Below are 23686 nucleotides of genomic sequence, written 5' to 3'. Positions count from 1 at the left end.
GCACGTTTTGTTCGGAACCATAGACGGTTGCTCAGGAGATACTACGATTCGCTGCTCTTACATGCTCCAACCCAAAAACAAGGTGCAGCTGTGGACTTTCTTAGGCCAAGATCTCACAGAGATCTTATCTCGCGAAAGATTATCAATGATACGAGGAGAGAGATGGTTTCTATGCCTCTTCCTCAACACAACGAGCGGTACTTAATCCTGGAACGCTTTCTTAACAAAGTAGACGTCCGTTCGGATGTTCAGACACCTGCGCTTGTCGCAGAACTGGAAACATCGCTGGATGCTGATGAAGGGGGCGAGGATGAGAATTCTGTGGATAGTGATGATGAGGAAGGTGATCGCGAAGGATTTTCTTTCGTTGATCTTGATGATGCTAGAAGCTATTTCGTTTCTGGAATACCGCTCATACAATTGGAAGCCGAGTTTCGAGAGTTTCTTCATCCTTTCCCCAAGGGTGTTGAAGAGATGCAGGATGAGACAGGGAGTCAAGGGCAGAAGGAGACAGAGCCAGTGGTGAGGATTAATCCAATTGGACGGTTTTGCGACATTGTCTACTGGAAAGACAGATTATCCTCCTGGCTTTGCGATAAGTGGCTTCCACCAAAACAGGGGTATCTGAGAGTTCGGTACATTTGCGTGAGCGGCTGATTCTCGTTATGCACCTTGTTACTTCTCACATGATCGAATCGAGACTGACAATGTATTATAGGAATGTGGCGACCATATGTTTCTAGACGTCAAAGAGCTTAGCCCGGGTGGGATTCGGCGATTTCGGCAAGGCTTTGAGAAAGATGGACTTGCCAGGCTTTTTAACCCCAGCAATCCGATGACAGATCAAGATGCAACAGCAGGTGACGATTCTCAGAGTGGTGTTTCTGCCCCTCCTCCCGCGCATCTTCGATCGGAGAGGGGCCAATTTACCTCATCGCCTCAGATTCCTGAACCGAACAGTTTTCAACTAGGAAAAGGGCCGTCAGCACCGGTTAACGACACAGCTGAATCTGGGGAGGTGGCGTTACCTCCAGGACAACGAAATACTCCTCAGTACTTGCTGTTGTGCGTTAACGAAAAAAGCCTGCCAGTGCTGGAGCACATTGACTGCGGCTGTCTCAGCAATGACCAATTTCTTTTCCAACAGATCTTGGGGAGATATCGGACAATACGTGAGAAATCAACCTGGAGAATATCTTTGATTTTCTCAGCGTTTGTATGCGTGTTGGCAGGCAGAGTGGCAACCTTTCTCAGGCACAACACTCCATGTTGGTTGGAATGGGTATTCCATTTCTTTCAGGGACTGGCTGAGGCTAGTTTTTACAAGATGAGCAAAGGCGACTACGTTCAGGTATGGTAACAAGCAACACTATATTACCGTGGAGGACTGCAGCTAATGTAATACCACGAAAAGTTCGAACTTGTGCCTATGGGAGACGAGTCTAACAATCCACAACATTTCAAATATGGGGAGTACCCCCCATATGTCGAAGTTGAAGGGAAAAGGTACTTATATAATCCAGTGCCAATGGATGTTGCGATAGATGGGATCGACTTGCCGCATCTAACGCGACCTGATCGGCGTCACCGCACCAAGTACTGGGTCACAAGGTTTCCAAAAAAGCTTCAAGGCCGATTGGAACGCCATGAAGACGACAATGGGATTGTCGTCGGTTGGGGCATCCGGATTCACGAGTGCCTTAACTGGTACCTGGTTTTCTCTCTTCTGCTTGTGTCCCTCGTGATTATCTGGGTAAACGTGGCCATTTATCTTGCATTTAAGGCTGATGACTCTTCGGGCTTTGGCTTGGGGGCTTTGCTTGCAGCATTTGCAGCAGTTTATGTGCCTCTTCAGTACCAAGCTTGGAAGGAGAAGGTTGATTGAGACTGTCTTAAATCAGTGTTGAGATGAGAAACCACACGGGTCGGTTCTTCTTCATCTGTTGGTTGTATACAAGCATAATCATACCTCCTTTTGACGGCCTGCTATCATCTTCATCTTATGGTTGGAGCACGCCTGAGTATGTGGTTCATCTCTTCCATGAGAGCCTGCAATAAGTGCAGAAATCGAGACAAGCAGGCTACATGCTCGATCACCGAGACAGCCAATGCCTCCCGATCAAGTGCAGAATTCCAGTCAAATTGCGGGGATGTCGCAGATGATTATCGTACCCAGCGCCCTATTCGGGGCGGTCGCATGCAAGTCGGATCACCGACATCAAGCGCAGATGCCTCTGCGGACCGTCCGATGCCGGCAATTGACTTTTGAAGGATTCGATTGACGTCTGCCAAATGCCAAGGTGATCCCATCGTCGAACAAAAGTCTCGTTGGCGGTGTCCAATCCAAATCCTTCCAGCGCTCTCTCAGGCAATCCCGGCGAGAGTTCATCTCCCCCCCTCATATTACTTGAGACGAACGCCCGGCATCGCAGCGGGTAAGGCGGCAGGATACGGGACTTCCAGGATGAGCTGCAGGCTGCAATGCACCTCATTGAGAGGGGATGGTTGCACGTACGGTGGGTGGTTGGGGCGACGACTCAGGTTCCTGCTCACCTCAGCGACTCCCCCAGAGCACCTCCAGTCCAAGAACACAGCCCCTTTTACTGTGAAGTGATTGATATATTGTATTAAAGTGTACTTTTTAGAAACTCTACTGGTATATAAACTACTTTTATAACTACTCCCTTTCCCTCTTTACTTTTTCCTTCTTACTTTTAGTAATTAAAAAAGATAATAACTATTACTATACTTATTTCGTTTATATAGTCCTTATATTATAAAATTTCTTCTAATTTATTAATATTTTTTTAAAACTTTTTATTATTAGGTTTTTATAAAGTTTTATTTTATTAATATATTTATTAGAACTATAAATAGATATATTTTATATTTAGTATACTATTCTATAAATATAAGAAATATATAGTAATTTATAAAACATAAATAAAATATTTATAGTAAATTTTATAATTATCTTTAGTTATAATATTAAAAAAATATTATTAATAAACTATTTAAATTTATATTTCTTTTTTTTTACTATTTAAATAGAGTAATATTTTATTTTTATTTAGTTACTAGTTTATTTTATAATTAATATTTTAGTTAATATAAGTTTAAATATAATAAACTAATTTTACTAAAAATAGTTAATAAATAGAAAAAGAATAGATTTATATATTTTTTCTTATATAATTTTATACAGTAAGTTATTTATAAACTATTAAAATTATTAATGATATTTTTATAAATTTAGATTAAAGCTTTTTTAATTATTATAAATAATATTATAATATATAATAAGTATCTACTAAAGTATAAATAGAATTTTTATAGTATAGGGTAAACCTCTATAAATTAGATATAGCTAGGCTTAAAAGGTGGAAGATAAGAACACAGCCCCTGCTAACACTGTCGATCCGTTAAAACTCCCCGCGGGCCGCGTGTCAGCCTGTATCCCCGAAGGTTGAGGTCGGGCGAGGTGGGCTGCTAATTTGGGTGTCCGGGGCTCCGTAGAGCACTGTGGGCGTCCGTTGCACCAACAAAGGGCCGCTAAATGCAGGGGCGCACGTCTGCCAAGGCGCTACGGTGGAGGACCTTCAAAACCTCGACATTCCCGTCGTCGCAGCTGTTTCTATTCCGCGCTTCCTGGTTCAGCTAATGCAGAAAAAACATTGTCGGCGCCGATTCAAAACATCTCTACGCCCCTCCTGTGCGCGTGCCGGCCCACGATATCCTGTAGAGACTACTATGCGCCCAGGACACGATGCGGGTCATCTCACAATGCGCTTCTTCCGTTCTCTCGCCGTCGGCAGCCTGCTCTGCGGCTTTGCGACTGCCCAGTTCCCGTCCACGTCGGTGAACCTCACCACCATCACCTCGCCCGTCGACGGCAACATCACCGTCAGCTACAAGATCCCCAAGGGTGCCTGCAAAACGGCCTACGAGAACCAGCAGCAGTACACAGGATGGGTCAGCGTTCCGGGGCCGTTCCCGGCCAACATGTTCTTCTGGTTCGTCGGCGCCCGCGAGCCCACTGACACCATGACGATTTGGCTCAACGGAGGGCCCGGCGTGAGCTCTCTGTTCGGCATGTTTACAGAGGTGGGACCCTGCGAGGTTGTCGAGAAGGGCCTGGACAAGTACGACACAATTGCGCGGGAATGGGGCTGGGACCGCGCCTCCAACATGTTGTTCATCGACCAGGTAAGCTCCGACGACTACTCTCGTCGCACCCGCATGCTAACCGCCCAGCCCAACCAAGTCGGTTTCTCCTACGACATCGCCACCAATGGCTCGATGGACCTGTTCACTGCCAATCAGTCCACCCCGCCACAGCCTGTGCCGAGCGGACAGAACCCGGCGACATTCCTCAACGGCACATTCAGCTCGCTGAACACGAACAACACAGCAAACACCACCGAGACGGCCGCGATGGCGATATGGCACATGCTGCAGGGCTTCCTCGGCGCTTTCCCTCAGTACAACCCGCCAAACAACAGCGCGCTCGGCATCAACCTCTTTGCGGAAAGCTACGGTGGAAAGTACGGGCCGGTCTTTTCAGACGTCTGGGAGGAACAGAACGACAAGCGCGCGAACGGGACGCTGTCCGCTAACAAGACGCTCGAGATCCATCTGACGTCTCTCGGCATCGTCAACGGCTGCATCGACGACCAGATCCAGCAAGAGTACTACCCCCAAATGGCTATTAACAACACGTACGGCTTCAAAGCCATGAACGATGTCCGCGCCAGCCTGGCCAACGGTAGTCTCTATACGAACGATGGCTGCCTGGACCTCATCCGGCAGTGCCGCACGGCTAACTCTGTCTACGATGCCAACAACACTGGCGCAGTGAGGGAGGTGAATGACCTGTGTTCAAACGCATACAATACTTGCTTCACGAACGTCATGCTGCCGTACGCGGAGGCGGGCAGAAGCTGGTATGACATTGCTCGCGAGAACCCAGACTCCTTCCCCCCGAGCACATACCTCGAGTACGTGAACACGGCAGGGTTCCAGCAAGCCATTGGCTCCGTCGTCAACTTCACCATGACCAGCCAGGCGGTCTACAGCAGCTTTAGTGACACTGGCGATTATATGAGAGGTCCCCTGATCCCGAAGCTGGCTGATCTCCTGAAGCGAGGCATCCGCGTTGCGTTAATCTACGGCGACCGCGACTACATTTGCAACTGGCTGGGCGGGCAGGCTGCGTCTCTCAACCTCGCCTGGCAGGCCGGGACCACGTACGGGCAGAAGTTTAGTTCCGCTGGCTACGCCCCCATCATCGTCAACGATTCCTACATTGGCGGTGTTGTTCGGCAGTTTGGCAATTTATCGTTCAGTCGCATCTATCAGGCCGGCCACTCCGTCCCGGCATACCAGCCGGAAACGGCGTTCCAGGTGTTTGCGCGCGTCATCCTCGGCACGTCCGTGTCGACGGGCGACCAGGTCAACCTGACCACCTACAACACCACGGGAGACTCTGAGGCTACGCACACGGACAAGCTGCCCGACTCGCCAAAGCCGACATGCTGGATCCGCTATATGGAGTCCTCCTGCTCCAGCGACCAGAAGAAGATGCTGCGAGAAGGGGAGGGCACCATCATCAACGGCGTGCTCTACAGCGCGGAGAGCGACTGGCCCCTGGCCACGAAGGCGCCCACGTCGACACAGCCTGCCGCTTCGTCTTCCACGACGGTCCTGACGGGCGTGTTCACGGCCACGTCGACACCCAAGAGCAGCGGTGCCATGCACGACCCGCGCGACTCGTTTGCTGCCTTGGTGGCATTCTTTGCTGGCGCCGTGTTACTCGGAACGGGAAGCATTTAGAAAACATTAACTCACTCTGTACATGACGGGTCTGGAAGGGATGGGAAGGCATCGGTTCGGCGTTTGGGTTTGGATAAAACAGAAAAAAGGCACGCAGCAGTGCCCACATAGTGTTGCTGATGGCTTATGATACCCCTAATGATAGCTAATAGTAACTTAGAACTTAGAACAATCTGTCTTTGGCTTCATGATTCATGGGAACATCAGTGAGTGCAGCAATGCGAACCATCACACGGCCTCACTACCGCAACTCTTCTTCATAGCGCCGCACATGGGCGACGCATACAATGAAAAGACAAGATCCCGTAGGAAAGTCAAGACCTGGACGACTTCAGTTAGCAATTGTTTCCAAACCACGACTTTCAAAAACAACAAAATGAAGCGTCAAATATCAGTATCGGAGCCCTGTCAAAGGCACTATCATCAAAGCATATGGCTATGGAGACCGTCGTGAAAATTTTATGATCATCACATGAGACGCTGGGGAGTGGGTTCTGAGAGGAAAAGTGTATGCTTACCGAGTGGTACATGCTCGTGAATGTGAACATGCAAGAGATCACTGCACTGGTGATCGGTTAGCCACCTGCATTCTCCAGACTTCCAAAGGCGTTGCATGTGAAGTGTCTGATCAGAATGACTGGTAGTCAACGTTTCTCAGCTTCGCCGTGAGGCTCTGACATATGCTTGTCTTTTGGTTTATCGTTCATCAGGAGAACGGAGCCCGGGAGGCTGGGTATGAATAATGATGGAACGTACCCATTGGTGTTTGTTCCGGCGAGTCTGAGAATGAAAGGTCAGCAATGTTCATGCTCATCTTGATAAACAAATGTTTTTGTGAAGCCATTTCAGTGTTGCATGAATGGAAAGGTATAAAATTTATCCGCATTGGGTAGATGCCCAAATCAGACTCGTCATCTAATAACTCATCACGAAGGCTAGGGGATGAAGCGAAAAGCGACCTACCATGATAACACCGGAACGGCAATTCGAGTCAGAGGCGATGCTAAAGACTTTCGACACTGTTGTTGGTCAGCCTCTGCTGCGCAAAGTCGTGGCCCGACAAGTTGAGTGTGCGGATCAAGGATCAGTGGGCGAGGTTTTCTAGGCCTGCCGCAAAGTGGCTTGTCTGCTCATGTAGCGAGTCCCATAGGGTACTCTCGGAGCCCAGTGCCGTTTCATCATACGATGATGAGGGAAGGGGGAAGTGGTTGGTATGTACCTTGTCGGGAAGCTGGTGCCCATGTTAGCGACAGGTCAAGGTCGACGCGAGGCACAAAACAAGAGACAGTAGGGGTGAACAGTCAGAAACAGCCAGTTTTTATCGTCAATGGATTTCAGCCGGTAATTCCAACCGTGCAAAGCACGAAAAAATGAATCATCAGGTTCTTGGGAAGGCAATAGAGAAGAATGCAAGAGCTTACCTTGGCAATCAGCCATGTGAGAACAGCAACGTAGCCATGATGTGTCCAGCGTCAAAAGAATCTGCAAAAGCCTGCGTCGAGTCAGCGTCGTGTCGTTGCAAGGTGTCGAGCTCGAAACGCAATGTGAAATTATCAAGGTCGATCAGACTGACGTGTAAAACAGAGTTTTCATTCCAGTGGTCAAAGACTCTAGTTTGCGGTGTTTGGTATGTCATCAGAAGAGACTGGGAGGCAAGGAAAAAGCGCGACGTGCGCGCGAGCGTAGACTTACCGGACCATGCAAGGCTGCGAAGCCGTTGGAGGTGTTGTTGTTAGTGAAGAAGGATTGTGAGGTTAGAAGGAAGCGCAGGTTTTTTTTTTTTAAAGGTCGACGAAAAATTGAGCCGCCCAATGTGGGGAAGAGCTGGAAAAATCCGACGCCCGCGGTCGGCCACGACCCACTTGAGCTGTTGAAGGTCACGTGCTACGCGAGGTTGTCGCGCCGGTGGGCCCTTTGAGGTCGTCGCGTCATGAGCTGTATCCGTACTCAGTGTCCGAAGTGAGTGTGCGTGTTGAGAATGCCTGAAATCGCTGAAGGTGAGGCCTGGTTTGCATGTAACGCGAAAAATGTAGACTGACTCTCTCAGTTGCTCGGTGCGTGCACTTCTTGCGCCGTCACCTCTTGGGCAAGAAGATTGCCAGAGTGTCTGCCCCCGGTGACGCCAATGTGTTTGGAAAGGTCGGGACGAGCGGCCCAGCCTTCGAAGAGGCCGTCAAAGGCAAGAAGGTTGTGTCTGTTGGGAGCCAGGGAAAATACTTCTGGTAGGTCCCGCTCAGCCTCTGATAAGCCCTCTGGCTCACCCGTCCAGGATCACGTTTGACCGGCCACCTCACGCCGTGATGCACTTGGGAATGACGGGATGGATCCACATCAAGGGCGACAAGACCGCCTACACCAACTACTACAAAAAGATGAAGAAGAGCGAAATGGACACCTGGCCCCCCAAGTACTGGAAGTTCTGGATCGAAACGGAGGGCGACCCCACAGTCCGGGCCGCCTTCACAGACCCCCGCCGCTTCAGCCGCATCAGACTCGTCGACTGCCCCGGCGCGGAGATCCGGAACCACTCCCCGCTCAAGGAGAACGGCCCGGACCCCGTCGTCGATGTCGACGTCTTCACGGAGGACTACTTCAAGCAGATGATGCAGTCCCGGCACGTCCCGGTCAAGGCGCTGCTGCTGAACCAGGCCAACATCAGCGGCATCGGCAACTGGGTCGCCGACGAGGTGCTGTACCAGGCGAAGCTGCACCCGGAGCAGTACTGCGACGACTTTACGGAAGCGGAGATTCGGACGCTGTACGAGAAGATCCGCTACGTGTGCCAGACGGCCGTCGATAAGCTAGGCGACTCGGATGAGTTCCCCGACGATTGGCTGTTCAACCATCGCTGGGGCAAGGGCAAGGGTGACGGGGTGTCCAGTGTCTTGCCGAATGGGGAGAAGCTGGCTTTCATCACGGTGGGCGGGAGGACGAGCTGTTACGCGCCGGAAAGGCAGAAGAAGACGGGCCAGGTCGCAGTCACGGCAAAGGAGTCGAAGGAGGCGAAGAGGGCGGCAAAGAGGGCGGCAAAGAGGGCGGCAAAAGAGGAGGAGGAGGAGGAGGAGGAGGTTGAGGAGAAGCCGAGCAAGAAAGCCAAGCCTTCCAAGCCAAAAGTAAAGGAGGAGTCTCCAGAGCCGGCTGTCGAAGCTCAAAGCAAGAAACAGCGGGGTGTAGCAACCAAGGCAAAACCCAAAGCCCCGCAGGCCAAAAAGGAGGAGGAGGAGAAGGTCGTTGATTCTGGCAGAAGAAGGTCACTACGATTAAGAAATTGAACTATCGAGCCGGCGATCGATTAAAGTTACACTCCTCACGGCTCCGACTCCACATCCGGCGGGAACGTCCCGAACAGTGCCATCAAGTGCGCCGTATTCTCCCGCGACAACTTCTTCCCCTCCTCGATGGACTTGCCCATCATGCGGAAATCTGTATAGTTAGTTTGCCCGTCGGTCTCCCGGGACGCTTTACTCACAGTCCATGTAATACCCTGTCTCAGTCAGCATCACTCTAGCATATCACAACTGGAAGCAACTTACCAGGGGTAGAGGTCATGAAGAACTCCGCAGGCTCCGTCTCTGACGGGTTGGCAAACGTGTGAATTGCTCTCGGCGGAACGACCATCAGTTCTCCCTCCTTGGCGTCGAGATCGCCCTCGGGCGTCTTGAAGCGAATCGTACCTGGACCAGCCGTGAGCGTACACTCTCTCTAATATCTCAAATTACAACCCACCCTTGGTCACGAAGAAGCACTCATCGTGGAATCGATGCCAGTGCATCGGTGGCCCAGACGTTCCAGGCGGCAGTCCCAGCGTCATGCACCCGATGCGGTTGTCCGTGTTCGAGCCGTCCTCATAGATGTAGATGGTCATCGGGCCCAGGACGAGCTTTTCGGTGTTCTCTTTGTTGCACAACCTAACTGGCACGGGTCCGCGGAGAGGCATCTTGTCTGCTTGATTTACTCGGGATCTTACAATTCTTGATTAACGAGATGTATGAATTAACATCCGCAATGGAAGCTGACGTTCAGAAGCCATCGGACTTCCGAATATACAGTTTCGCGGCCAATCATATGGGATGAAATGTCGTAGGCTTAGGTAATACAGAACGCCTCCAACTGAGACATTACCGTGGTTTAGGACTAGATGAGTTGAAAGTCATCCTTTGTCACTTCTCGGGAGATGCACCTCGGGGTTGCGATGAGACAGTCAAGCTTGTTGCGGCTATTGCTTGGCTAGCGCTGGTTTGGCGAACGTAGCTTGCTTGCAGGTATTTTATGACGCGGACAATCCGTCAGAGGAGGGGTTAGAAGAACACACGGGGGCATTTGACCAGCTGAACTAGTTGTCAACGCAGAAAGCTATTGTTTCGGTGCGTCCGAGGGCACAATGCAGCTGCTTAGATCTCTGTTCAAATAATACTTGTTCATTCGTGGACGGCCTGGGCCTTTGTGCTATGTATCCCATGTCGTCATGATCAAAATATCATGGCTAGTTCGTCAAAATTCCTGTCCAACACCTAACCCAGTCAAGGTCGATGCCGACTGGGATTGCAAACGCCATTCCCAAATGCTTGCTTGCTTGCGAGTTTGTGTCTGTAAAACAAAACGCTGCCACCCATGAACCTCCAGTGAGGCGGGGGGATAATATCCTTAACACCTAATAGTGATCCGATATCCATGCATCGCTTTTTTGTGTGTCGCTCCTTGTGACGCCGAGTAGGAAAAAAATCAAAAGTTGTCGTAACCGAGAGATGCCTGAGCTCTAGCTCATATGCGTGTCTGGGTATCGTAAATGCCTAATAGCAAGATGCCGCGCTCGTAAGATGTCGTAATGTCGCCGTGTATGTTGACGTTAAAAAATTTTGACGATAGGAACGACCGGTCGAGTCAGATCGGACGGTCGGAAGTGTACGAGAACCGAAAAGGGTTCAGTCCTCCCGCTCCACCTGGAAGCCGACAGAGTACCGGAAGCCGGGGGAATCCCATCGGACGGGGATCATTGTGAGGATGTTGACGAACGGAGTGCCGTCCTTTTTGAAGTTCAGTACCTCGAGCTGAACCTCGGTGTTCGCCTCCACAGCCTTCTTCATTTTCTTGATGGTGGACTTGTCGACGTGCTTGCGTGATGACTCCTTCCGTACCTTACCGCCGGGTGCTTGGAGGAAGCGGCAGTTCCTGCCCATGATTTCCTTGTTGGAGTAGCCGGTGAGTAGGCTGAAGTGCTCGGAAGCGTAGACGATGGGGCAGTCGGGTTGCTCCAGGTCGCAGAGGAGCAGGGCGACGGAACAGTCGATGGCACCGAGTTGCACTTGTGGGTTGGGTCTGCCGGCAACGCGGAGCTGGTATTGTTAGATGTGGTACTTGCGGCAAAACCAGAGTAAACTCACGAGAATGCTCATCATGTCGAATCCACTAGGAGCGTAGAGGCCGGGGTACATGACGGGGTCGGCGGCTGCAGATGGTTGTCTCCATCCTGAATTCGTCTTGCCCTTGGAGTTTTGTTCCGTCTCCTCGGAGAATTGATACTATGCGAGTTAGTACAGAAAGCTTGGCGAGATTCTTGCTCCACGTACCTGCAACGCGCAGGATTCCCACGGGTTCATTGTGCTTTGATTTTGGTAGTGCGCTCGAAATGACAGAATTCGCTCTGTTTCGGCTTGGATGTAGGCGGCGGGATATTGAAGCTCCTGACGAGACATGATGAAGGTCGGCAGCACGATTCGAGATTATAAGGCGGCGATGAGGTAGTGAAAGTCGATGGAACTGTCCGGGGTCTCGTATGGGTCGGGCTGCGGGAGCCGGGCCTCGAGGCAGTATGATGTGAAGTGACAGGGTAATTAGGCGGTTTGCATTATGCGGCTGGATGCGTTGGCAGGAAGGCGGCAGGAAGCTGGATATTGTTGGTTGGAAGACCAGCAATAGAATTCTCAAAAGAATTGGAAAAGGTGACAGGTCGTTATGGGGATTGCAACGGTGCAGGATGAGAGAGCCAACACGTAGTATGATGGCTGACTACAGAACGTCAAGAGATGGGCGTATACGCCTGTGTGTGTGATAGGAGACTACCAGGCAGGAGACGGGTACTTGTGGTAATTCGGTTACTGGTGGTGTGGGAATGCAGATACCGTTGTTCCATGGGAAGCGGAGCGATCGTTCATGTCGTTGGGCTGATCGCGAGTCGATGCAGTAGACTCAGTGATCGGGGAGGGTGGGAGTGGGGATAGTAAACGGGAGGCCCAGCGGTAAGGGTCTGCGTCTGCCTTTGCGTCTCCCGCTGATCGGTAAAGAGCGTCCGACGGCTAATAGGAACCTCCTTCGCCCTAGCTTCTTCGCAGAAATACACGACTTGGGGCCAATGAGCGGGACGCCGGGCAGGGTGCCACTCAGAGCAGAGTCTATTCATCCAATCCGAGAGGGGACAAGCTGTTCGATGAGCGATGGGCAATGGGCATTACATCAACGGTGGTGTCCTGACGGGTCCCATGTCGACGGTTCGCCCAGCTGTCCATCCACTTTTGCATGCTCTGCAAGGGGTTTGCCGTTGATGGCGTGGGAGAGCCGGAGAGGGGACTGCGGGGTGAGCAGTGACGGCCACGAGCGTCATGCCTTGATGGAAGCGGCGTTTGAAAGAAGCCATAACGGCAGCCTAACAGCTCATCACTGTGATGTGGTGTGCGGTCCCGGCGATCGGGGATGGTGGAATATGGCTTCGTGTTAAGCTCATGTCAGGGCCAGTTCGTGGCTTGGATCGTGTCTCGGTAGCATTCTCTGGTGCCGGCCTCATGGTTGCTGGAGCTGTTGCAGAGTGAGTGCGCCTGTGGCCCACGGGGGACCGCCGAACGCGGTGTGGGTGTTGGGCACCAGTAACAGAGAGGTGGGTGATGAGTCGGAGCGAAATCCGATGCCTCGATGCTCAGATTTGCGTTTGGCTCCGCGATCACGGCGATCGACGCAACGGCTTTCCCACAATCTCGATTTGGACAGACCCCTGCAGCCCACCCAAAGTCCCTCGGGTTGGCTGCTGGAAGCGCATTTTACCCAATTTTGACCTTTTGCCCATGCCGATTGCTGTATGTCTGCCGCGAGCGTGGCCTGTTTTTCTGAAGAATTCAGAATCAGCCATCGCGGCATTCCCTGCCCATCCTATGTCCCGTGCCCCCCTGCCCGTTGCACGGCGTGCGCCGTAGACATTAGACTTTGTCCTGACAGCCTGCGAGGTCGGTCACGCAGCTGAAAATGGGTCCATTGCATCGTCATTGTCGAGCAGAGACCAGAGTTGCAATCCATTCTTGTCCAGTCCGCGTTTCAGCATCGGGACGGCCGGCCGGAAAGGGGACGATTGAATTTCGAGAATGACTGCTTTGTGAATGATGAACATGTCCATCCGCAGGCGTGGTGCGTGCTGAGAGCAATCGTCCGTGTCATGGGTGTTTGGTACATCGAGATCGCTCACATTCCCACCCCCAGCAAGCTGGCGACTTGCCGGAGGCTGGTTGCAGCCTACGCCCTCTCGCTTCGGTTGGCAAGGGGCCTAGAACCTAGCCTCTAATGCCTGCTCGGTGCTGATGAATCGATTGAAAAAAAAAAAAATCGGTCGAGAGACAAGGGCGGACAAATGTACGGTGAGTCTGGTCGTTGAGCCAGCGTGACAATGTCAGGGATGAGCAGCGTCGTCTGTTGACTTTGACAGCATGCGGGTCGGCCCAAGAATGGCCTCAATCACCTCATTCAATGACCGTCTCTGCGTGATCGTGATGTCCCGATTGTGAGCCCCCGGAGAGGAGTCCCCTATCGCATCGCATCCGAATCCGCACTCCGCATCCGCCGGGCTGGATGGGCGCCTGGGCTGGGTATCGGTAAAGCATTCCCCACCGAATCAAGAGTCAACCGGTGTGTTAGATGCGTCGACGCAGCCATGTGCTGGCATCACGGCATTGGCAGCAGAAGGCAGACGGGCAACATCGATAGATTGACGTCGGGGGATGGGCGTCTCAATCGAAGACACTCCCGGCTTTGAGGCTGACTCCGACGCACTTCTCAAAGCCCGCGAAACGACGGCCAACCTCGTGCAAACCAACCACAACCCACGCCCTGCTGTGTTTCGACGAACACTGGGCTCTTTGGGTGTCTCTCGGAGCCGTCAACTGCGTCGGGGGGGGCAGCCAGTAACGTAACCGCGAACCGTTCGGTTAGAACACGAGACGGGCTTGGCGCATGCGCCGCACATGCCCGTCGCGAGGGGATGCAAGAACATCGATGCGGCAGCATGGAAATCTGGAAATCGGGAATCCTGGGGACTGACGCACATCGAGAAAACGTGTGGCATCGCGGCTGTCGACGGAGATCGCGATTGGTAGCTGCGGCTGGTTGCAGCTGGTTGATCTGGATTGCCAGCTGGGTGGGTTACATGCATTGAGTAGAGGGGTATTACATAATCCGCTTTTTTGTCAGCATCTCGATGAAGAAAGTGCTCAAGCGGGAATCCTGGAACCAGTTCCGATGACATTGAGGTCCTCATTGGACGTGTCACTGGTATGAATAGGTACGACAGTACTATGCAACCGCGATGTTTTTTTTGTTTCTTTTGTGATAACCAAACAAAAGCCTAGCTTCTATTGGATGAGCAACTCGCCAATCGTCTAGTATGCAAAGTCTTCCCAAGCAACCTCCTCTCCATCCAACCACTCGTTCAGCGTCTTCAACATTGCGGGCCCAGTGCATAGAAAGTACTTCCTCTTTCCAGAACCAGCTTCCTTTACATCACCCTGTTCTATGCGTCTCCTCTCCACCGAGGCCTCTGCCGCCTTGATCTCCCCGATCAAGCTCTCTTCTGAGTCTCCCAACCGCCCCGTGACAAACAGCCTGGTAACTCCAGCAAGCCCCTGAATCCGGTCAAGAACATACTTGACAAACTTCAAGTCCTCGCCCTTGACGCTCCACAACACCTTCAACCGTCGCCCGGACCGCAGTACCCCCTCTGCCTGGGCCATCACCGGCGTGATCCCCACGCCCGCCGCAACGAAGACCTCTTCTTCAGCACCTGGCGACCTCCCCATCCTGAACGCCTCCTCACCGCCAAAGCCCAGCACCGGTATCTCCAGCGGTACCCTCGTGTTCCACTTCCAGAGGAAACCCGTCACGGGCCCCTTCTTCCTCGCCGTGATCTCCACCGTCTGCCCCGCCCCGCGCTGGTTCGACACCGTGAATGTCCGCACGTAGTCGTCATTCAGGCTCTGCGGCTCGTCGTCGCGCATGTGACTCCATCCCACGTCCAGCTCCGGGGCAAAGTCGAGCGTGACGTACTGCCCAGGCTCCCACTGCCCGGCCGGCTCCAGCCCAAACGTGAACTTCGCGACGGTGGGTGTGATGATTTCACGGGACAGGAGCGTCGCTGTGCCTGCAGCTGACGCTACTGCTGCTGGCTGATGTTGCTCGGTGTGCAAATGGCGAATGCGCGGGTTGTATGGCGACGGCTCGAGAGGGGCACCGGTGAAGGGCAGACCAGACTTGACAAAGACGGCCGAAGACGCGGTGATCTTGATCGCCAGCTTGGTGCGTGGCAGGTAGGCTGCCGCGTCCTGTCCCACGAGGATCGACGCCGTTCCCGTAATCTTGCATTGGTTAGTTTCTTCTTCGATAGACACAGCTGCGTTGGGGCGGGACTTACGTAAAGGACGTCAGACGTGTCAAAGTCTGGTATTGCAACGCCGACGCGGGGGTTGACTCTCAAGTTGCCCAAGGTTTGGTATAACCTGTTTCCAGAGACTACGGCTTGTCAGCGGCCGTTCTGATGCTGCGTTGAATAGGGGAATGCAACTCACATTCCGGGTAGATTATCTCCACGCCCCCGTCATCGTTCCTCGCAACTCGCACGAATCCCTTGGAACCCCCACGGTGGTTTGTATCCATGGTCTCGCCGGTGCCGCTGGATAGGAAGACCATATCAGCCCGTGTCACCACGGCGGCGGCATCCTCGGATAACGGCAGTCCCCGTTCGACCCGCCCCTTGACCAGCGACTCTCTTTCTCTCACGTCCTTCTTGTTGAGATACTTTGGGCAGTTGCCGAGGCTCTCGTCAACCTTGACCGCAATCTGCAACTCGCCCCCTCCATTGCCATTGACAGTCGTAACAGCACCAGCAACCATCTTGCCACCAAACTTTACCCGATCCCTGGTGCTCAAGTCAATAGCCAGCCCGGAGACAACCTTCCCCTCTCCTCCCCCCGGTTGCACAACCTCGCCCTCTTTGATCTCCCTCTCCTCGCCTCCCCAAAGGGCTCTTATAACGGGGTCATCCGCAACGTCAACCTTGCTCCGCACACCAAGCACATCCTCCGCAATAGGCCTCGCAACAGCCCCCGCGTTCCCACCCCAGAGCGTTGTCCACGGGCGGCCCTCGTTGTCGAGCGTGCCGAGGGCCAACAGCGGCGCCGCGGCGATGCGGTACCCGTAGGACGCCGGCAGCCCCGCGGACGTAGGGTTCGGGCGGGTGGGGACTTTGAGGAGGTTGTGCACCGCGAGCTCGCCCTCGTGCCAATCAATCGTCCTGGCCGGCATTCTCGTGAATGATCCGAAAAATATGCTATCGTGTGCGATGAAGTTTGATGCAAATAGGCTGCTGAGCAGAAGAGTGTAATTCATCCGAGTTGTGTGTCGTCAAAATCCAGCTATTCCGTGGACTGCAAAAGAATCCCTTTTCAGTTGCGACCCTTAGATGAGATCAAGCGCGCCCATCGCATAATCCTTCCATGACTACAGGCATGGATGATGAAATTATTTTCCTCGTCAGCACGGGATCTGAGGTTGACATGGCGGTGACAAATCAAGCACTCAAAGGGCGCGCATCGCAGCACGCCATGCCGAGCACGTCGAAGAGACCCCGAAAAGTCGCTGACGCCCCTGGCGCCGTACTCTGGAGTTGCTTACACCACTGGTCATTATTAAGGTTTCAGCCCCGCTGCTTACCCTAGCATTCCGGGGACCCTGCAGCTTTAACCAGGGGATGTCATCACGAAGGCAGGCGTACGACAGATCGTCATCAACGTTGTATTTTACCAAAAGTACAAGTGCGATTCTCTCTCTCCCTTCCGGCCGTGAACATGACCCTTGCTGACGCCGAGGGATACGCCCTTTTCCTAATGGTACACTGAGAACTGGGTAGAAGTAAAAGTCGGGGGTATCGAAAGGATGGTTAGTCGTAAGGAAGAAGCGAATCCAGATCTTGGTCCAAGCTCTTTGATCCAAGTCTGCCAAGCCCAAGGGGGGCTGGATAGGCAGAATGGCTGTAAACCCGTTCGCGAAAGATGGAAGCGTCCTGTGACAACTGCAAAAAGTGGACGCCCAGGAATCATAAAGACATTATGAAAAGAAAATGCTGATTTGAACCGAACCCAATGCTCCTCTATGAACCCCAGTACCGCGGGCCTTGTTGAGCCTCCACGTCGTCGTTGTACCCGCCGTAGCCCTGGTTGTTTCGTGGAGGTCTCTGGCTCTGAGACGTTCCCGGACGGGCAAAGTAGTCCTGCTGCGGTCGCACAGGCACTGGCGCTGTCATGTTCCGCGTGGGAGCAGTGGGCGGGCCGCGAGGGGGAACGGGGCCGGTGGCGCTCCGCTGGGGGTTGGCGTTGTACGGCTGGTAGGCCTGGTATCCCGGGCCGTTCATCGCGGGACCACGAGGGGCCGCAGAGCGTGTCGAGTAGGTCGACGGCGCAGGGCTCGCTCGGCCGTTGGACTGACTGGAGTAGTCGTCGTAGGTGGCCCTGGGAGGAGGCCGCTGGTTGTAGCTTCTGGTGCTGCCACCAGTGTTGGTTCGGGCAGGAGGAGGGAAGGGTGGCATCGTATCCGGAGAGTAGGTTGCGGGGCTCTCCGAGATATTTCGCAGCGAACTTTGCGAGTTGGTGTGCACGTGTGACAGCGCGGGGCGGAAGCTTCTTTGCGAGTTCGAGGTGCCCGGGCGTACGGGAGGGTAGTTGTTAAGGTCCAAGGGCGGGAGAGAGGGAGCAGGGGATGCTGATCGCTGGTAGCCCATGTCCGCAGCACCGCCGACAAGAGGAGCGCTGGAAGAGTAGCTGGCAGTCGACGTCGTGGTGCCCATTCTCGAAGGAGGCATGGGCCGCTTACGATCCATGGCACCGAGCTCGATGCTGCCGGGGGTTCCAGGACGGGACTCGTACGGGGGAAGCGTTGCGAAGGTATCGCTACGACCAAACATGGGCATCTCGGCAAGCTTGTCTGGATCGCCCACGTTGGGGAGGGTTGGCAGAGTGGCCTGTCGCTCCGGGGCAATCTTTTCACCGTTCTTCTTGGCTGCCCGCATTTCCGCCTTCTTCCTGTCCGCCTCCTGTTTGGCAAATGCTTTATTGACCTTGGCGGTGACGATCTTGGTGAGAGCCTTGTTGACCTTGCGTTCGCAGTATCCGGAAAGGCCACCGTCGTCCTTGGGGATCCAGTGCCAGAGGAAGAAAACGTAGAACATGACAGCGAGGATGAGGTACAGAGCGGAGAAGACCCAGATGACGAGGGTGAAGAGCATACCAGACAGGATCAAGGCCTGCTGGTAGTCCTCGGTAGCAAGAGACCTAATCTTTTCAAAGAAACCCAGCAGGGAACCCTCGACGGATGCCTCGTGAACGGCAAGCTTGGCGTCGTAGACGGATTTGAGCGTCAGGGCGTTGACGACCTGACGGGGACCGGAACAGACCATGACGCGAATCCAAGCTGTGAATGTCAGTGAGGCACTTGTGAGACACGCCGGTGTAACTCACATTGCAAGCTGAAGTAGGTGAACAGAGCGATGTACTCGGCTCCCTTCTTGCTCTTCGTGAGCTCGGCGAATACGAGAAATCGTCGCCATCCCTGCCCCTTGCCCATCCGAGTACTCTCCAATCGGACGGCGATGTTGTCCAGGTAGCATTCAGCAACGTTTCCTCGCTTCATTACACGCATAGCCCGGAACTGCTCAAAGGCGAGGTTGACGAAGGAGGCGATGATGGAGACGGAAAAGATCCACTTCGAAATCTTAAAGTCGATGGCGGGATCGATTTCGGATGACCACTTGTCGAAAGCGAGCAGGTTGACGGCCGTGAACATATCGACACCGTAGACAGCGACCGAGATGAACAGCATGAGCCAGAGGTAAAAGTAGGCGAACGGGGTCAGGCATCCTCGCGAGCGGAAGTCGTTCAGAGACTGCGATTGGTTAGCACCGTTAGCTATTCGTCGACCACGGTCGCACTTACAATGTAATCCCACTTCTGTTCCGCCTTGTACTGGATGCCCTTGCGACGATGGTTGAGGCACCCCATCTTGAACTAAAAGCGAATTTTGATGACGGGGAAAAAAGGTACCGATAAATTTCGACACAGTCGAGTCGAAAAAGAAGAAGGGAAAAAAAGGAAACGGCGTCGTGAGTGAGTGTGATACCGTAGATCCGGGCCTGCCGACTGCACACGTCGTTACTCGCCCGCGAAGTAATCAACTGTGCTTTCGTGTTGACGGGCTAGGAAGGAAACCAGTCGACGCAAGAGACTGGACGGGTGAAAGGGTAAATGGACGAGAAGTTGAACGAGAGGGAGAACGGAATGTGGGCCCAAGGGTCGAAGGGCTGACTTTGCGAGACAAGAGTTCGGACCGCGGGTCGTCAGGAAGGCATAGTCGAGCGACCGGGCGTTTGAGGGTGGATCAAGAGGGAGAGGGAAAACAGCCGCGACGACAACGTCAGCTCCGGCTGTCAATCAGTCAATCAGTCAATCAGTCAATCGGGGCTATCCGAAGTGCTTTGATTGACAAGGGAAAGCGAGGAAGGGCGGTGTCGTGGGCGCTGGTGTTGATGTTGTAAGTGATGTGGGCGTTATTGCTGGTAGGGCGAATATCCGCGTTTGATCGGCCACGCTGGGTTGCAAGGCTGAGTATCAGAATGTCGAAAAGGGCAGAGTGATACAGTGTGGACAGTAGCGAGACTGGTGAGTGAGCGGACGATCGTCGAATCGATCGCGAGCGAGGGACAATGGCGCAGAATGAGCGGACGGTGAGGTTCTCACGCGAGACTGGAATGTTGGCGGTCGATGGAACAATCGAGGCTTGCTGTCGAGGCCATGGGACTGCTTCGCGAAGCTCGAAAGAGGAATGCGGGAGGTGTCAGTGCCAGTCCAGTGTGAGACGGGCAGCACTGAGACTGAAGAGTGTTGGCGTGAGCGTGACCAGCGGCGAGTAAGACGGGAGTGGAGGCCTTCAAGAGGGATCGGCGAGAGGGGGGGCCCTAGGGACTTCTGGGGACCCAGAGGGACCAGACATGACAAGAGACGCTTAAAGAGGAAGGAAAGGGGGGCCTTTCTGGAAAAGCATCCAATAATTGCGACGAGTTGAGGTCGCAGCGACAGGGCCGGGCGGACGTGAGCAGTTTGGCGGTTTCGAGCATCCGAGGCGCATGTGGAGCAACAGCGACTGAAGCGCGGCCTTTAACGCAGGTACCGTGCCCTGGCCGTCCCGAATCGGAATAGCGCCACCATCAGAGCGTTTGAGGTCCCATTTCCCGTCCAGTTCTGGCTCCGTATTGGCCGGGGTCACATATAGGGTTGATAAGGGGTTCCACCGTGTGTTCCCCCTGTTAGCCTCCAGCGTCCAGGGCTGCCTCTTCCTCTTCGACAGTGTATCAGTCGGCCTGTCAGAGCCGTTTCTGCCCCCAAGCAACGGCGGATCGTCTTACTCGCACCACCAGTCCACCACGGCCTCCAAAGTATTGCCGCAAGGCTCTGTCACTGGACGAGTGCTCTGTATGAGACGGTACTTCCGTTCGAGATTAAACACGGCCACAGGTTCGCGGCCTCACCTTGACAATCAGCCGCGCAACGGACGCGCCCGCCCAACCCATCCAACCATTGACCCAAGTCCTGCGCCTCTCGAAGCGGCGGAACGCCACGCACTTGGGGGCCATCTGGCCGCGTTGTTTCGACCGTCCTGAATGAGCGCGGCCAGTCGCTAACCACTCCCGCAGAGTGCAACGTCAGCTCTTCGAAACGAAAGTACCGCCGTTCAGAATCGAGCGAGGCCGACCAAGAAGCGACCGTCGTCCAGATCTCTCTCACGAGCACCTCACTTGTCCCAGTGGCTTGTCGAACTCAGACGTCTCTGTGTTAAACTTACTCGTCCTTCTCGTTGCAGCCAGAATGGATAATCTGCGCCCGCCGGGAATCCCGTCTCAACTCGCCGCAGACTTGCTCAGCTTCCCCTCGGGACAGTCTCGATGAAACGCCGTCCCCTTGGCCGTACCACGGTATGCATGATGTCGAGCACCGCGGAGACGGGACCTGGCCTCGCAAGTGCTTCTTTTACCTCAGACTTGGCCTATGCGCCCCCTCCGCATTGATTGAGCCCTGGACGGCGATGTCATTCAGCTGAACTAATTCATAGCGACACTGCCAGTCGCCCTCCTCCCTCTCCAGCATAGCCTGACATTCAGAAGGGCTTCGCAACCCTCGCAAACAACGCGGCCAAGGGCCAAGGGAGGATCCTCGCAAACACCCACGGATCAGACGGCAGGTCTTGGCCAACACGGCCCAGAGAAAACCGGGCACCTCCCACTTCGGGACAAGGACGCCATTTCGCTTTGCCAATGCCAATTTTCCCGCCCCGGAGGCACGTGGATTACCCCGGGCATTCGGCTATCTTTATCGTCAGTCTAATCTTGTTGAGACAAACGACAATGAACGGCGCGGCCGATATAGATACAATGTTTCTGGGAAAGACCATGTCTGCGTGTTCGCCAAGTGGCGGCGCGTCGGGCGCGAAGGCTTGAAATGTTTCTGGCTTTGGCCGCCGCTGCGGACTGAGGGATTGTGGCTACCGCGCAGTTCGTCCGACCGCAAGATGTTCCTGATGGATGTTTCCTGTGCTGCGGCTGCAGAGCGGCATCCAACGGTCGTGACACTAATTACGGACGGGGCGCACAGGGTGGCTATTTCCGGGCTGCCAAGATGAAAGCCGTTGGACGACAAACGACAATGTCTGACTGCTCTTTGTGTCGATGCAGGAAGCCTGGATGACCCCATTCATAGTGATGTTCGAAGGCTGGCACATTGGATACAAGCCATTGATGCAGATGTAGCCCTGCCAAGTCATCGCAGCATGGCGAGGAAGACATGCTCGTTGCAAATCACCACAATGATCCCAAAGATGATATATGTCCACGGCTCAAACCCCAAACCCGCGATGCCCGTCTTCATCGATCCAACGTAACACGCCGCAATGGACGACCCAGACCATCCCCAGCCAACCTTCCAACTCGTCAAGAAAGTCCAGGGCAACATATGGCTGGCGAGGAGGCTCGCGCAGCACCTAGGATATGCCGATGGCGAGGAATTTGTCGCTCGAAAGGTCGACGACTTTGACGAATACTATGACGCTGGGAAATACGCAGCCGGCTTCACCACCAAGAGACAGCGAGAGGTCAAGGGCCTGATGGACTTGCTGTACGACTGCAACATCGGGCGCAACATTGCACACATCTTCAACCACGAAAACATCATCTCGCTGGCGGGCTACCTACGCCAGAAGCCCTTCCACTCGCAGGTGGACGCCACCGAAGACTACCTCGTATGGGACATTTGCGATGCCGGCACGCTGGAGCTCCTCTTCGCGGACCGGACGTTCGAGAAAGAGCCCGGCTGCCACATGCCCGAGTCGCTCTGCTGGCACGTTCTGACGTCCATCATGCGCGCTCTCGTCTGGCTCCACGACGGCTGTCGCCATGAGATTGATTGGGTTACAGGCCAAGGGCACTGGGAGCATGAAGACTTGGACTGGATGCCCATTCTTCACCGCGGCATCAACGGCAAGAGTATCTTCTTCCAACACCCGCGCGGCGACGAGACGTACGGCGTCTGCATGCTGGGCAAGTTCGGCAGTGCGTATGTATCTGGTGCCCCGGCACGTCGCAATAGGAAGATCAATGATGACAGCAAGCCTTTTCCCAACTCCGATGGAAGGGCTGTGGCGCCTTTTGATGACGAGCACATGAGCTTGCCCGAGATGAAGAAGCAGTGGAGAGAATACATCATGAAAGGCGACGTGGTAAGCTCATCACTCCTGGTCCGAAGACTTGCCATCTAACACATGCAAGGCCAAACGCCTGTACACTATCAGCGACGACCATTGGGCCCTCGGCGCTGTCCTCTTCCGCATGATGCTCGGCTTCCCCCTCCCCTCGCTCGACGGGTGCGACACCTGCGACTGCGTTCACATCCGCCGATGCCAGGACATCCAATGCATCGGCACCAACCGGCACGTCGGCCGCGGCTGCGAGCACGTCAACTTTCGGGGCTGTGAATGTACTCACCAGTGCGATGAGCGCGCAGACGTCCACGTCGATGAGACGCTGATGCAAGTCGGATACTCGCAGCACCTCAAGCTCGCCGTGCGGCTTCTCCTGGATTACGACCTGGTCAGGCCGGCGGCCGAGTCGCGGACGCTCTGCGACGAGATCCAGAAGCTGTACTGCGAGTGGCGGGTGAAGACGGAGGACGGGCGGGAGTACGTGGACGTCATGGACGACCTCCGCAGGCGCTTCATCTCGTTGAACGGTCCGAAGGCGTAAACTGGTGTTCTGAATTTTTCCTTCCGCGTGTTATTTCAGTCTGCAAATGAACCTAAAAAAATACCCATGTAGTCGCTTCAAGCGCAGGATGACTCAGTGCACCTCAGCTCCTCCCGCTCGTCCTAGTTCGTCCAATGCATCACGGGACGGCATGACCACCGTAGAGCGCAGTAGCCCGCAGTAGACGCCGAGCACTAGGAATGTTCTTAAAATACAGCCAGGGCCGTGATGTCCGATGACAGGGCCTCCGTTCCCACGTGCCACACTACC

General features: G+C 54.1%; 8 protein-coding genes across 8 annotated transcripts; 4 read left to right on the top strand and 4 right to left on the bottom strand.

Annotated features, from left to right (window-relative positions):
* Positions 1–1327: 1327 nt before the first annotated feature.
* CGCA056_v003596 (uncharacterized protein) lies at positions 1328–1885 on the top strand (the record flags this gene model as incomplete). The annotated part of the gene is made up of 2 exons (XM_037318853.1): positions 1328–1351; positions 1415–1885. 2 exons carry the CDS (start codon positions 1328–1330, stop codon positions 1883–1885), a joined length of 495 nt encoding a protein of 164 aa, XP_037183832.1.
* Positions 1886–3783: 1898 nt separating this feature from the next.
* Positions 3784–5832, top strand: CGCA056_v003595 (Carboxypeptidase S1-like protein B; the record flags this gene model as incomplete). The annotated part of the gene is made up of 2 exons (XM_037318852.1): positions 3784–4206; positions 4255–5832. 2 exons carry the CDS (start codon positions 3784–3786, stop codon positions 5830–5832), a joined length of 2001 nt encoding a protein of 666 aa, XP_037183831.1.
* Positions 5833–7810: 1978 nt separating this feature from the next.
* Positions 7811–9104, top strand: FPG1 (Formamidopyrimidine-DNA glycosylase; the record flags this gene model as incomplete). Its single annotated transcript, XM_037318851.1, has 3 exons — positions 7811–7829; positions 7880–8054; positions 8102–9104. 3 exons carry the CDS (start codon positions 7811–7813, stop codon positions 9102–9104), a joined length of 1197 nt encoding a protein of 398 aa, XP_037183830.1.
* Positions 9105–9139: 35 nt separating this feature from the next.
* On the bottom strand, positions 9140–9769 carry CGCA056_v003593 (uncharacterized protein; the record flags this gene model as incomplete). The annotated part of the gene is made up of 4 exons (XM_037318850.1): positions 9140–9255; positions 9302–9316; positions 9366–9506; positions 9559–9769. 4 exons carry the CDS (start codon positions 9767–9769, stop codon positions 9140–9142), a joined length of 483 nt encoding a protein of 160 aa, XP_037183837.1.
* Positions 9770–10754: 985 nt separating this feature from the next.
* Positions 10755–11525, bottom strand: wc-1-1 (White collar 1 protein; the record flags this gene model as incomplete). The annotated part of the gene is made up of 3 exons (XM_037318849.1): positions 10755–11165; positions 11214–11351; positions 11400–11525. The coding sequence occupies 3 exons, from the start codon at positions 11523–11525 to the stop codon at positions 10755–10757; spliced, it is 675 nt and encodes a 224-aa protein (XP_037183836.1).
* A 2940-nt stretch (positions 11526–14465) lies between these two features.
* CGCA056_v003591 (uncharacterized protein) lies at positions 14466–16383 on the bottom strand (the record flags this gene model as incomplete). Its single annotated transcript, XM_037318848.1, has 3 exons — positions 14466–15437; positions 15494–15591; positions 15648–16383. 3 exons carry the CDS (start codon positions 16381–16383, stop codon positions 14466–14468), a joined length of 1806 nt encoding a protein of 601 aa, XP_037183835.1.
* Positions 16384–17227: 844 nt separating this feature from the next.
* On the bottom strand, positions 17228–19130 carry CGCA056_v003590 (putative vacuolar membrane protein; the record flags this gene model as incomplete). Its single annotated transcript, XM_037318847.1, has 3 exons — positions 17228–18543; positions 18591–19014; positions 19065–19130. 3 exons carry the CDS (start codon positions 19128–19130, stop codon positions 17228–17230), a joined length of 1806 nt encoding a protein of 601 aa, XP_037183834.1.
* A 2938-nt stretch (positions 19131–22068) lies between these two features.
* Positions 22069–23416, top strand: CGCA056_v003589 (uncharacterized protein; the record flags this gene model as incomplete). The annotated part of the gene is made up of 2 exons (XM_037318846.1): positions 22069–22893; positions 22943–23416. 2 exons carry the CDS (start codon positions 22069–22071, stop codon positions 23414–23416), a joined length of 1299 nt encoding a protein of 432 aa, XP_037182863.1.
* Between the last annotated feature and the right edge of the window lie 270 nt (positions 23417–23686).

The sequence above is a fragment of the Colletotrichum aenigma genome (genome assembly GCF_013390185.1).
Source record: "Colletotrichum aenigma strain Cg56 chromosome Unknown KSG_Cg56_contig02, whole genome shotgun sequence".
NCBI lineage: Eukaryota > Fungi > Ascomycota > Sordariomycetes > Glomerellales > Glomerellaceae > Colletotrichum > Colletotrichum aenigma.
This window is presented reverse-complemented; position numbering and strand designations above follow the sequence as displayed.